Raw genomic sequence first — 14,873 nt, 5'->3', positions numbered from 1 at the left:
CCGTGGCGTCACTTTTCACGCGCCCGGCACGCAGTGTGGCGGGAGGCGGAAGCGTCGCGGGGAAGTGACGTCCGGCAGCATGGCGTCGTCCGACTCGGAGCGTAAGCGCAAGCAGACCGAGGCGGCGGCTGGCAGCGAGGAGGCGGCGGCGGCGGCAGCAGAAGAGGAGGATGATGATGATGATGATGAGGGGGAGGAGCGCTGGGTCGGGCCGCTGCCGGGGGAGGCCGCGCAGGCGAAAAAGAGGAGAGGTAACGGGAGGAGCGGGGCCTCCGCCCGCCGCTTCGCTGGAGAGCGGCCCCGGGCGGCAGCGGTGGGATCGCCGCCGGGCGGCAGGCCCCGCCGGCAGAGCCCTGGCCCTGGCTCTGGCCCGCCTCGGGCGGTTGTCCCGCGCCCCGGCGCGGTGTCTTGTATCTAAAACGACGGGGCTGCGGAGGGCCCCCCCCGGGGTGCAGAATTAGAGGCCGGGGCGCCGTGTTTCTGCTTCCTCTGTAAGACGCCCCCGGGCTGAGGCCCTGCTTGGCGGCGTCTGCGTTGCCAAGCCCAGGCGCTTTCAGCTGCGGAGTTAACTGGCTTCTGGGTCGCCGCCCTTCGCTGGGGGAGCAGGAGAAGCCTCTGGGCGGTATGTTGCCATGCGGTGTTGATGTGCCTGGCAACTCACAGCTCCTGAGTACCGTTGTAAAGTAACTGTGAGCGTGACGGTGAGCAGCTGCAAACCTGCCGTTTCAGTAACAAATGCTATTGTGCATTAAGGGTTAAGATGTAAAAATCAGAGGCAAAAGCAGAAAATCAGATTATTTTAGGTGGGCCAGTTAAACAACGAAGTAAATAGGTGCTAGCACTTAGAATTTAAGCTACAATACCTGTAGGGGACCTTGAAGTGCTTAACAGCAACAGAGATACATTTGGTTTCAAAGAAAATTGAGGTGCGGTCGACCTTCTGTTTTCTGGCAGTAACTTTAAAATTATTGTATTGATTCTTTTTTTTTTTTTTAATATATGTTCGGACAGCAAGGTAATAGTTGCTTTAAAGGGAAGCATCTGTATGGCTTAAAGCAGATTTTGAGTGGCTTTAGTCTACCATGAATCCGTAAGCCTGAGTACAAAGCTACTTTGTACTAGGTGTACCTTTATGCAAAAAAAAAAGTATTTCCTGATTTTTCTTTTCTTTTCCTGTTTAGTTCTTGAATTTGAACGTGTGTATCTTGAAAATCTACCATGTGCTTCAATGTATGAACGCAGTTACATGCACAGAGATGTCATTACACATGTAGCATGTACTAAGTAAGTGTCTTTCTTTTTTCCACTGTATCTCATTGTCAGAAATGTATTTTTGTATATGCTAGGAAGTTTTCATTGTAGAAGTCTAATAATGGGAAGTTAGTGTTGTCCAGAGGTGGTATTTTAAGATTTTTTTAAACTAAGCGTACAGGAAAGGGCTTACCAAGAAGCAAGATAAAAATTGTTTAAATAGACTAAAAGGGTCTTAAAATCCGTATTGCAGTGTGCAATATATACAGGAATAAGAGCAACTGGCTGCATCTGAACAAAATATGATTCAGCAGAATTGCACAGATTGAGGAGATACCTTTCTTCTCTTTTATATATATATACACATATATACACACACACATACATTAGCAAATAGTAACTACTGTAAAAGCAGACCTAAAATAGGACTAAAATTTGCATGGTCAAAAGGGATAGTGTTATGTATTTCCTCAATTCAGGCTGCTGACTTTGCATAGATTAATCCAAAGTGCTTGTTTTTCTAGGAGTGATAGTTCAGACACATTGTCACAGTAATTTGTTTAAAGTTCATTCTCTACGTAGTGTTAATTATAGTGCAAATTACTGCCCCAGGGTGGTGTGAAAGTGCATAATAGCGTGTTTTGGTTTGTTTCTTTTGTAACTGCAGGACAGATTTTATCATAACAGCCAGCCATGATGGACATGTAAAATTCTGGAAAAAAATAGAAGAAGGGATTGAGTTTGTTAAACACTTCCGGAGCCACCTGGGTGAGAACTTGCTTTTCCTCCCCCAAAGGACCTCACTTTTTCCTCCCCCTTACTCTTAGTCCTTTGAAGAGGGAGTGCAAATGCAGAGGAGAGGGATTCTGGGAGTTGTTTACTGCAGTCAGGGGTTAAATGGTATCTACTTCATCTTCCTTCATTCCCCTGTCCTGTTATATTTTGCTCCCAAACTTCAGGAGGGATAGAGTGAGAATAAAACATGTGGGACTCCTGCACAGATCCCCTGCATCCATTGCATTGCCTTATGCCCCGCCTGTGGGGAAAATGTCTAGGACATGAAGAAGAGGTCTGTGTAAAAATAAGTAAACAAGGTACATAACAGGGGTCATAAAATCCAGAGAAGTTTAAAAAGATGTTACTTTAGCAAGGTTACCTTCATTCCTTTTTGTTTGTTTGTTGGTTTTTTTCCCCTGCAGTATGGAAAAAAAATGGTTGGTTTTATCTGGATTTATTGCCACTGTAGAGTAAATTCTGCATCAATGTCATGATTATCAGCTGAATTAAGCAATTAAGAATTAATATTTTTAACCCAGCTTTCTGAGGTAGTAAGTACGCATAGCTCTTCTATACTATGCTAAGTATTAAATAGATATGGACAGAAAACCAGGTTCTCATTGCTATTAGAAATGATAATATATCTGATGGAAAATAACAGTTTGATATGCAGACTGTTACAATAAGAAACATATTTATTAATAGGTAGTAAGAGTACTGTTTCTTTTTAGAGTTAGAAAGAATGTTATGGTGGGTTTTTGATCTTAAGTATCAGCTTTTCGTTATATACAGAAAAAAAATGTGAGAACAAAGCAAAAATAAGTATTGTGAAAAACTTAGGGAAGGCTCAATTGCAGAGTAATTTTGAGTGTTATGTATGTTAATCGCAGGACTGTAGAGTGCTTTTTCCTCTTTTGAGAGATGCAAGCTATAATTTTTTACCATATCATAATATTGTTCTGAATTTTTTAAAATTAAGATTGTAAATGGAAGTAACTGCCATTATAATCTCTCTTTTATGTATATGGTAAGTAGTTCATTACCACATACCTGATTCTAAACAGCGATAGAATACAAAGTGGGTTTTGTGGGCTTGGTCTTGTTTTTGTTTTTTTTTAAAGTCAGGTAGTTTTTTAAGTCAGAAAGGTGTAGAAACAGCTGAGAAATAGGTTTAAACCTCTGTAGGGTTTTTCTTGTGGAATATTGAAATGAAGGATATCCCTTTCCTGTCTGTTAATATTAAGTTAACTTTTTTTAATAGGTGTTATTGAGAGTATTGCTGTTAGTTCGGAGGGGGCGTTATTCTGTTCAGTTGGCGATGACAAAGCAATGAAGGTGTTTGATGTAGTCAACTTTGATATGATCAACATGCTGAAACTTGGGTAAGTTATTTAGTTCTTGAAAACGTTTCTTTGGGATTATAAATGGGAGTTATTTTGCTAAGAGATCAGTCAACAATTTGCAGGTTTTGAGGGTTTTACTCCCCCCAATCATATGAAGCTTATTAAGTTCCATTATCCAAAATGCATCCAGTGGTTGGAGACTGCCTGACTGAGTAGAAAAATTTATGACTCTGTGTGCAACAGTACATCAGTGGAGTAGATCTGTGCCTTTCCTCAGCGTCAAATATGCACAAAGATGTGATGTTTCTCAAAATACTTAGCTAGGCGTAATTTTTTTTCTGTTGTTTGGCACTGAATTTAAAAATTATAGACACCTAACAGTTCCAAAAGAAAAGGAATTTGACCTGTATATGTTGTCCTACTTGTTGTCATAGGGATAGAAATTTCCTTTTTCTGTTAGAAAGAGTGGTGTTCTTTTCCTTAGTCTTGCGGTTGCAGGGTTTCTGTAGTTATACAGTATGCAGCTAAAGAATCTCAGAGAAATATGTATGTATGTTATTGGAGTTATAAGACTGCCAGAGGAAAACAAGCCCTGAACTGTTACAAGGGTGCCTATATAAAACCTTATGTTATCTGCTTTGCTGGTTCTAGTTTCAGTATCATCCTCCAGATGACGTACTTCACCTATAGGAATTTATTCCCACGTGGCTGTCTGCTGTGGAAAAATTGCGGTTAGCCTTAGTCTTTTGGTTTTGCTGGTCTTTTCTATTTAGCAGTCCTGTATTGTCACTAGAAAATTGGTAAAATTATGGAATGAAATAAAATTAATTTAATATTAATAAGAAAAACTTAATTTTATGTTGTTTTAGAAGGTGTTTTTTCCTGTTTGACAATTCACGGAAAACTGTGGTAGAACTTACATCAATTTTGCTTCAGGGATACCCTGAGAATGCTATCTGTAACATTTTTCTATAGTATATTCCCTGTTCTTTAAATAGATTTTTTTTCAACCTCAGTAATCTACATCCTCCTCTCCCCACATATTTTTTTCAGACATAATTGGCTTTTACCTCAAGTGAACTCTTTAATGAAGAAAAGAACAATGTATGCCTGTAATATAAGCATTGTCCTTAATAGCCTTTTAAAACTTAATGTTTGTTGCTCTATCTTCTGCATTACTGTTTATTGAACAGATAGTTTCTGTTGATGTGCCTGAGAATTTTATCATGGCTCTTTGCTCAGACTTGCAGTGGTTAATGTAGAATCCTAAGTTCTGTGTGGTCTTTTCAGCTCACGTTATCTTGCGTTGCCTGCTTGGATAGGTGTATGCCAGTATGTTGCAACGTTGATTAGCTTTGTCTCAAATTCTTCAGATTCTTTCAGTTTTGACTATACAGTGTGGCTATCTGCAAATCGCCATGCTTTATGCTTCCATTAGTGATCTGGAGAAGGGCAGCTATTTCTGCAGAAAACTTTGGATAATGATGCTTAAATCAATGGAACGTCATATTTATTTCTTTATGTACGTATTTGATCCTATTCTTTCTAGTGAACCTGAGACAAAGTTCTGATTATGTTTCTCCTTATGAGAATCTTTACCAGACTGACATTGAAAATCCAAATTATTAGTGTCTGTCACTTGTCAGTCCTTCAGTATTTGCTAGTTTGATTGTGAAAGGATACTAAATAAGAGTTTTCTATGGAGACTGTATAATTTCTTTGTGGTCTGTCATTTAGTTTCTGAGTTCTGGTTCTCAAAATCTTTGCTTACAGACTTTTTTAAAACAGACATAACATATTATTGAGCATATCTCTGGCTTGTTTTATTTGTAGAGTATGTTTTTGCTAGTAGCAAATGAGATCCTTCTTAAATGCATTCAGAATGCTTATTGAATATAGGGTGATTTGTCTTAACTTTACTTACGTTGCTTTTTAGTTTTTTGGTTTTTTTTTCTTTTTGGCAAGACCTAGTTGAACTTTTTTCTAGTGTATGGCAAAGGTGCAGTTGTCTTCATTTCCACTGAAGTATTAATCACTTAAGAGATGAAAGAGAAATGTTATTGAGTTGTAGAAGTTCAATAGTAATCATTAATGCCACTTGTGCTGTTTAGCAGAACTTTCAGCCTTATTCTTCTTTTTCACCTACTTTCTACCTTTGCTTTCCATCACAGCCTCTTCATAAGATGATATGGGAGCAACAGAAATAGGCTGAGCCATCCACTGAATTGTGTTGCTTGGAAAACCTTGGTTATAACGCTGTTGAATTTTAGCACGACAAATATTAGCAGGACTAGTAAATGAAGTTCAAACTTTGCTTCTGATATTTGATTTCAAGTTCATAGCATAACTTGATTCTTATCTAAGTAACAGCAGTCCATTTTTTTTCTCCCTCCTTCCACTCTTTGTTGCAGCTACTACCCTGGCCAATGTGAGTGGGTATATTGCCCTGGAGATGCCATATCTTCTGTTGCAACGTCTGAGAAGAGCACAGGAAAAATATTCATATATGATGGACGAGGAAATAACCAGCCACTTCATGTTTTTGATAAACTCCATACATCCTCTCTTACTCAGATACGGTTGAACCCTGTCTACAAAGTAGTAGTGTCTTCTGATAAATCTGGAATGATCGAGTACTGGACTGGTACTCCACACGAATATAAATTCCCCAAGAATGTGAACTGGGAGTATAAAACAGACACTGATCTATACGAATTTGCTAAATGCAAGGCTTACCCATCCAGTATAAGTTTTTCACCTGATGGCAAGAAAATGGCCACTCTTGGGTCTGACAGAAAAGTTAGAATTTTCCGGTTTTTGACGGGGAAGCTGATGAGAGTCTTTGATGAATCTCTGAGTGTGAGTTTGGTCTTGCTTCTCTTTTTTTGAGGCTTTTTCTCTTCTTACTTGAATTTATCAGTGCATATACCTAAGTTATCGTCTGCTTCTAAGGCTATATTTTTTGCTGTATTTTTCTTGCAGAAAAGGTTTTCCATATTCTCTTCCTTGCCTCTTGTGTTGCTTTGCTCCAAAACTAATTCTTACTGATTTATATTAGTTATGTAGTGGTTATGTAGTGAAACTGAGTTGTTGATTTTCATCTGTGTGTTTATACTGCTAGATTACTTTTTACTAGAAAGAAATTATGGAAAGTGCCCATTTTAAATAACATCATCATAATTAATTACATTTGTCATCTTCTAAGAAATTTGTTAGATGACTACACACTTTTCTTTCTTTGCTTAAGTTTGGTACTACAACATGGGTATTGGGTCATTAAAATAGAGTATCGCTTGTATTTATTTCAGTTCTTAAGTGTGAGTAGTCTCACTTGAATTCTGTATTTTCGAAGCACGTGCATCAGTGTTTTGCTGGATCATAAGTTTAAAGTATATTCATATAATAGTGATTTTTTTTTTTTTTTCTGTAGATGTTTACTGAACTTCAGCAGATGAGACAGCAACTACCAGATATGGAGTTTGGCCGACGTATGGCAGTTGAGCGTGAGCTGGAGAAGGTGGATGCAGTAAGATTAATTAATATAATTTTTGATGAAACTGGACACTTCGTTCTCTATGGAACAATGCTGGGCATTAAGGTCATAAATGTAGAGACTAACAGGTAAGTTCCAGTGACACACTTTGGCATAAATATGTTTGTTTCAAAGTCTATATTCATTTGTAGTATATTTAAAACTTGATATGACTGTGGGGGTCTCTAATCTTTCTTTGTTGTTGTTACTTGGGAGCCTTACATTAGCCATAAGATACTCCCATGCTTTGTAATGAGTCGTGTCAGTTTAAAGCTTTGTAAAATGAGGAGAAAACACAGCAAGCATATTTGTATTAAAAATGTGTAATTAATTAATCTCTGGCTAACTAGATGTTGTAAAAAAGTAAATGTGGATCGTGCAGTTGGGATTTTATCGCGTAAGGAGGCTGACTAGTTAATTATGTAGCAAGTTTGAATAGAGAAGCATCACAAAAACAATTAGTAAAAAATTGCTTTGAGAGGGTTTTGGAATTTTGCTTTGAGTATTGCAGTCAGAAAGGAGATGTTCTCTGACTGTGAGCAGCTAACAGTAGCTACACCTTCTCACATCTTGCGCTTCAGGTGTATTCGTATCTTGGGAAAACAAGAGAACATCAGAATGATGCAGCTAGCTTTGTTCCAAGGAGTCGCCAAGAAACATCGTGCTGCGATCACTATAGAGATGAAGGCATCTGAAAATCCTGTTCTCCAGAATATCCAGGCAGATCCAACAGTAATCTGCACAGCTTTTAAAAAAAATAGGTTTTACATGGTGCGTGTGGTTTCTATTTAAATAACTCTATTCTTGTATTGATGTTTTCTCTGCGATATTTTTTTATTGTTGCACCTTTCCAGCGCTTTTTGTCTTGAGTACTTGCAAACACAGCTTTTCCAGGGGAGTCCCTTTATATTGCAAGTATATTCTAGAATTTTTAGCTTGAACTAGCTATAAATTTGCTAGAAGCAGCTTTAACTGTTTCATTATTGCTCAAGCAGTTTAGTAAACTTGGGATGGTTTGGGCTGTCTGAATTATAGTTCTCTGAGAACGGTATATGCTTTTGTTCTAGTTGAGGAAAAAACACCCTTAAGTACGAACGTTTTAAAAACCTAACCAGATCTTATATTGATAAATAATAATTAACTGTACAAAATACGTAATAAAAAATAATTCAATTCAGAGCAGTATTAGGACTCAGTAGCACCAAGTATGGGCAACTAACTAAGACAGGAGTCATCTTCCTGTTCACAATTTAGATTTTAGGTGAGATGCAAGGAATAAGCCAGAGAGATGAGCAATTCCAGAGTAGTTAGTAGTTGATCTGGGATGTGATCACCATAGAGGTTAGAGATCAGTCTGTTTGTCTGTTGGTTGTGCTTGAACTTGATCCTGTTTTCTGTTGGAGCAAGATAGTATACTTTCTAAAGCTTTGTGTGGTTAGTGTGTAGCGTATACTGGAATATATTACTCTGAACGATTTGACAAGTGGGGACGAAAAGTTAGACAAAGCCTGGAAACATTACTCACCATTACACATGCAGAAAGGCTAGGGATTATCATTTGATGTGTAAGTGTACTACTCGCTTAAGTGGATGCTCGTGTACTCATATATTTATTCTGTGTTTTTCTGTAAGTACTATACAAATTACATCTTTGATATTTCTCCTGTTTTGAGTTAAATTTTCTGGTTTTCTATAGTTTTGTATTAATGTGGTATTGGAGTAACAGGATTTAGTTTGACTTTGTAGTGAAACTAAAAGTTTGTGATGAAACCTGACAGTTTTGTGTGAATATAATAGAACACATTGATACTCTCCACTCTTTTTTTAAAGACAACACGCCAAACTACTGTGGGCCTTCTGTTGAAAAGGGGAGGAATTTTAAAGACAATAGATTATAAAAAGTTACTTGGATTTGCATGTAGCTGTGCTGGGATTTGTGACTGTGGAAATGCTGGTAACGCAGAGCACTGAAATGCAAGAATAGACTGTCTATGAATTATCTCCCTACATTTCAAATCTAGTTGGGCGTTTAGCAGGTTCAGTAATCATACTGATGTCTTAGGTGCAGAGCGGTGTGTAAGATAAAGGAAAGAAAGAGAAAACCAAACAGTTAACCTTCTGTTCTTTTGTTCTTCAGTTTACTAAACGTGAACCAGAAGATACAAAGAGTGCAGATTCTGACAGAGATGTATTTAATGAGAAACCTTCTAAAGAAGAGGTCATGGCAGCCACTCAGGCAGAAGGTCCCAAAAGAGTTTCAGACAGTGCCATCATCCACACAAGCATGGGAGATATCCATATCAAGCTTTTTCCTGTTGAGTATGTATTTGGTAGTTCTTCTGTTATTTTGGTTTTCCTTCCTTCTGTGCCTTTTGGTGGCAGTATCCAAGATGTACATTTAAAGTTAGGAATAGTTATTTTCTTCCCCTTTTTCTACTTGTTCCTTGTTTCCTGACAGTTTCTTAATACATCAGGCTAGGAACATGACTCTTGGCAAACACAAATAAAGTAGGGTAAAAACAGGTCTAAATAACAGTTGGGGTCATAGTTGTTTGGTTGGATTTTTTTTTTTAATTATTATTGCTTTTATTTAATTATTGGTTCAGGGGGGTTATTCGTTTATTAACTTTTGTTCTTTATCTAAACCACAGATGTGGATAGGTCATGATGCTCTTCTGTGTAAGCTACATATTATTGTAAGGCAGTGCTGTTTGATTCCGCCTTGAAAAATAATGTTGATGTTGGCAGCGACAGTAGATTTGGCAATAGGTCTGTGTAAGCCAGAGGAATGGTACAGTTTGCAACTTCCAAATGTGGCCATTGTACTACGTTTTGTACTATTGCAGCTCCTTCAAGAACAACATAAAACTTATACCACTGTGTATATCCAAAACCAGGCATATAATTGAAAAAGCGTTCTGTGTGTGACAATTGCTGAAGTTATTCTGTCAGCATCTCTTCTTTGTAATGCTAGTATATGCAAAGATTTTGTTATGAAACAGTAAATGTATATAATATTACCTATATATTGTTATACATTGAAACTTAAACCATTTAAGTGTAGTCCATGCTTCTCCAAAACCAAGTTCATGTTTTGTCATAAGCACAGGTAAGGCAACACAGTCTCAATTCTGTCCTGCAGGGCTGCTAGTCTATTATTGCTCTCTTCACAAATGTCTCCTTGCATCGGGCCCTAGCTTCTGGAATTCATAATTGTAGCATATAGGTTGCAGTAATGCTACAGCCCTTACCAGTGAGTGACAGGCCAAACTACATTATTTCTGACTTTTTTTTTTTTTTAAATTCTCATGCCAGCGTGCCACTATATTTGCGTGCATAGTATTGCTAGGTGCTTGACTGCAATGTTTTGTGTGCAATTTTGAATTAAGTACAGTATTACCAGGCTTGGTTATTGTTAGGTTTGTCCTTTCTTGTTCTAGTATTTCCTCCCAATTGAGATTTGAATTTTAATCTCTTGAAGATGAATGTGATTAAAAAGTTAAAGAAGAGCCTATACAAAGTGGTGTATGCCCTTTAAATCCTTGGCCATGTGCTTGTGGAATAAAATTGTGAATGACTATGCACCACCCAGCAGGAACTGGGACTATAATCTTGTCTGTTCTGTTAGTTATGCTATTAGTGCTGTGTTTCACAAGATGGTTTAGAATACTAAGCCCAAGCTAATGTTCCTTGTCACAGCTGAAGTAACTTTACAGCTACGGACTCAACTTGGCTATTTTGTCGTTTGCTCAGAAAATGTATGTGACTGTGTAAACCTGTCAGTGTAGATCTACCCTGGTAGCAAATATCAGAAGTAAAAAATCGAGTCACAAAGGTGAAGGGGTTGGTTGGCTGGTTTTTTTTCCCTTTTTATTCCATCAACAGTATTCCAGCTGCTTCCAGACAATGTTTGTGAGCAGCTTCAGAGGAGGCTAACTGACTCTGCGGACTGCAAGTTCTATAATATTAAACCATTGTATTTTTAGATTTTACTTCTGGTATGCAACAATGAATGCCTTACATGGGTAGCTTAATACAATTATGGAGGTAAAAGAGCGAACAACTTTTTGCTTATGGAGCATACACTCCTTAATTGATTTTGTAAGTGAACCATGTAAATAGAAAGCTGGGGAAGGAACATCTAATCAGTGATGCCTTGAACTAGGCTTTGAAGAATAGATTTATTTGCTGGCTGTCATGGTTTAACCCCAGCTGGCAACTAAGCCCCATGCAGCTGCTCGCTCACATCTCTGCAGTGGGGTAGGGGAAAGACTTAGAAGGTAAAAGTGAGAAAACCCATGGACTGAGATCAAGACAGCTTAATAAGTAAAACAAAAGCTGTGTCCATAAGCAAAGCAGAACAAGGAATTCATTCACTGCTTCCCATCCGCAGGCAGGTGTTCAGCCATCTCCAGGAAAGCAGGGTTCCATCACGTGTAATGGTTACTTGGGAAGGCAAATGCCATCACTCTGAATGCCTCCCCTTCCTTCTTCTTCCCCAGCTTTACATACTGAGCATGATGCTATATGGTATGGAATATTCCTTTGGTCAGTTGGGGTCAGCTGTTCTGGCTGTGTCCCCTCCCAACTGCTTGCGCAACCCCAGCCTGCTCGCTGGTGGGGTGGTGTGAGGAGCCAAAAAAGCCTTGATGCTGTGTAAGCACTGCTCAGCAACACCTGAAACATCGCTGTATTATCAACAATGCTGCTGCCTTCCTGGGTAATCATGCAACTTCGTACTCAAGGTTTTTTTTGCATCCAGCTCTGGGTTTCAGGAGGTGGGGATTTGCTTTTATCCGTAGCTGATAAAATCCCTTTCTACAGTGTGCTGAAACACTGCTCAGTACAACAGGGTCTTGGTCTCAGCTGAAATCTTCATGGCGTTGCCACCATACAATTAAATATTTATTGTGGCCTGTATTTTCTGTTACACAATTTTAGGTGCCCCAAAACAGTGGAAAACTTCTGTGTGCACAGCAGAAATGGCTATTACAATGGACACATATTTCACCGTATCATCAAGGTAATTTGTAAAAAGTTTTTGTTTGGTTAGATAATGTACCTTTGAAGTCAGTCCTCTCTGTTAACCTTTTCCTTTCCATTTTGCACGGAGGATTTCTGGAATGGCTGGAAAGTTCTCTGTAAAGTCTGAACAACTCTGAGGTTCTAAATTACTTCCATCACTTACTGAAGTTGTTTAATAGTTTTTCTGCAACTGACAAGGTGGGAGAAATCTGAAAATTGAGACAAAGATTAATTCAGCAGTCCTGCTTGAATTCAGACTTTGTTTCATGTCAGAGGGCAGCTTCTTGTAAGGCTTCTTATTTCTGTTGCACCAGAATCAATCTGACACAGCCCAAGTGTTCGCAGAAGCCACAGATAGTCTGGTTTCTTGTCCTTCACTAGCAGGAACGGTGTTTGTTGTGCTTGTTTTTTCACAAGTACTTGATTATGATTTAAAGAATACTTTGTCCCTTATCCACAGCATTTTAACACTTACATTTTGTTGAAAGGTTTAAAGTTTGTTTGAAAAAATGTGACATAAGGCATTTTTGCTTATTTATTCTATATGATGATATAATATTTAATTTCTGTGCAGGGTTTCATGATTCAGACTGGTGACCCAACTGGTACAGGAATGGGAGGTGAAAGTATTTGGGGAGGAGAATTTGAAGATGAGTTTCATTCAACTTTACGACATGACAGACCATACACGCTCAGCATGGCTAATGCAGGACCAAATACCAATGGATCCCAGTTTTTTATAACAGTAGTGCCAACTGTAAGTAGTAAAGCTCAATCTAAGACCTGAGATACTAACTAGATAGTAAAAGTGTATCTTTTCTGATGGAAAAAGGAACACAGTACTATCTAAATATCGTCTTGTTATTGTGCAAATAAACGCTACACACAATGTATACTGTGTAGGCTTCACTGAAACAGTCTTTTAAGAAATAGAAAAGCATTTTTGTCAGTTGTGATCAAGAGGCCTTTTGCCTTTAATTGCAGTAAGGGCGATATCAAATTCTTAGTCAATGCTTGCAATTGTTTATTACTGGGGTATTTTGTGTTAATATACTCATTTAAATTTGATGGAAATCCAGCTATTGCTTAGATTGTTTGAAGTTTTTTGGATATGATGCCAGGATGACTTTAATATTGCCTAATTATAGCTACACAAAGAAGCCAGTATTTACATTTGAAGATTTCCTTTAATCTCTGTACAATTTCAGAGCCAAAAAAAGAGATTTTGGTATGCGAGTCTAACAGATACAAAACAAATCCTTAAAGGTAACACAGAAACTGTATTCATATAGCACTTATTTCAAAACTATGTTGGTTTGTTGTTTTTTTTAAAGCACCCATCTACCATAATTTTAAAGCTTATTAAGTTTATCAGGGCCTATATTCAGATTGCTAATTGGGCATACTTTATGAATGTGAATTTGAATTAGGTCATATTCTGGACTGGCACTTACAATTCAGCGGTGAAAATACCATGAAATAGAGAGACTGAAACAGCATTTCTGTGAACTGAGAATACGCCTTAAAATAAACTATGAAATGCTACTGCATTGCTAGAACTTGACCTCTGTAGTACTTTAAGGAAACAATTGAAAAGGTGATGAGTTTAAATGCATATGAACATGTATTAGCCACACTCTAAGTTTCATAGTCTGAACAGACTAAGATGTATTAATGTTTACTTATTCTAGGTCACTCTCTTTCTGGTTTGGTGCTTAACCTACATGCTGCTTTCTATTTTAATATGCTTTTTCTTTCTCTGCCCTCAAACAGCCATGGCTAGACAACAAGCACAGCGTGTTTGGACGGGTGACTAAAGGAATGGAAGTTGTTCAAAGAATCTCAAATGTAAAAGTCAATCCCAAAACCGACAAACCCTATGAGGATATCAGCATCATTAATATCACAGTGAAGTAAGCTAGGAGTTGAAGGTTCCAGCTTAAGCAGAAAAAAATTCGGCATGGTGGGACCCAAAAGGGGACCCAGAAAGAACAGAAACATTTTTGATAGTTCCTAGACAGAGCAAGTGCCAGTTTTACTATTTTTAACGTATCCAAAGTGCCCTAAGTCTGTATTTCTGTATTTTAAAGTAAAAACACCTGCATGTTTCTTACAAAGTCTACTGTTTTTCTTGCATCTCTTCTATGCAAAACTAAAGACGAAAACCCATACCCTGTCTCATGATTTATAAAATAGGACCAGCGTATTGGTTGTAACTTTTTCATGTTTATTTGCATCGTTCCTATCTTAATTAATCCTCTACACACTATTGAAGTCTTTGACAGAGGAAAAGGTTGGAAATCCTAAACTGCGTAAACTCTTCAATCCTATCATGCATCAAAAATTACATTAAGTTATGATACTGTTTGCTATAACAAGATATGTAATCTACCTCTGTCCTTTAAAAATAACTGTGTGTCTGCTGTGTCCAAGAGCAATGATCAACTCTTGGAATGCCAGCGGATGAAGTCCTATGCAACGGGTTTGGTATTGCCAATATTGGTTTTTTTTCTACGCACTGTTCTCATTATTTTAGCCTGGGGAGTGTGTTTCTGGATTCATTTTTACCCAAAGTCCTGCAAACACTACTACTTCTACTGCCATACTTAGTTTAAAATAAATGATGGGAATCACCTCGACTAAGCTTACATCATGTGTTTCTGATGCAGTCCTCAAGGAAAGCTCAGACTTGTCCAGCTGACATGAATCTGTGGCTAGATATGGTCCTGTTACTATGTTGGATAGTTAAGTCTACTCTAAATACAGTAACATTGACTGTTCATGTTCACATAACACCACTGCACTCATACGAGACTCAGGAGTTTACAGTTCTGGTAACATCATTCGTGAAATGAGATGTGATGCATGCTAATCAAACAGTCCCTCAGAAGCTGCTACCAACAAGCAGCTTATCTTTGGTGAGATAAAGGCATATCTTCAAGGAT

General features: G+C 38.1%; 1 protein-coding gene across 1 annotated transcript; it reads left to right on the top strand.

The window, feature by feature from the left end:
- The first annotated feature begins 46 nt into the window (after positions 1–46).
- PPWD1 (peptidylprolyl isomerase domain and WD repeat containing 1) lies at positions 47–14,039 on the top strand. The gene is made up of 11 exons (XM_063321279.1): positions 47–251; positions 1,182–1,284; positions 1,919–2,019; positions 3,290–3,410; positions 5,783–6,230; positions 6,802–6,992; positions 7,485–7,674; positions 9,041–9,222; positions 11,845–11,926; positions 12,503–12,685; positions 13,702–14,039. Exons 1-11 carry the CDS (start codon positions 80–82, stop codon positions 13,843–13,845), a joined length of 1,917 nt encoding a protein of 638 aa, XP_063177349.1. The 5' UTR covers positions 47–79; the 3' UTR covers positions 13,846–14,039.
- The last annotated feature ends 834 nt before the right edge of the window (positions 14,040–14,873 follow it).

This window comes from Chroicocephalus ridibundus, chromosome Z (assembly GCF_963924245.1).
Source record: "Chroicocephalus ridibundus chromosome Z, bChrRid1.1, whole genome shotgun sequence".
Lineage (NCBI taxonomy): Eukaryota > Metazoa > Chordata > Aves > Charadriiformes > Laridae > Chroicocephalus > Chroicocephalus ridibundus.
Note: the sequence above shows the minus strand (reverse complement) of the source record. Positions and strands in the feature narration are given on the sequence as shown.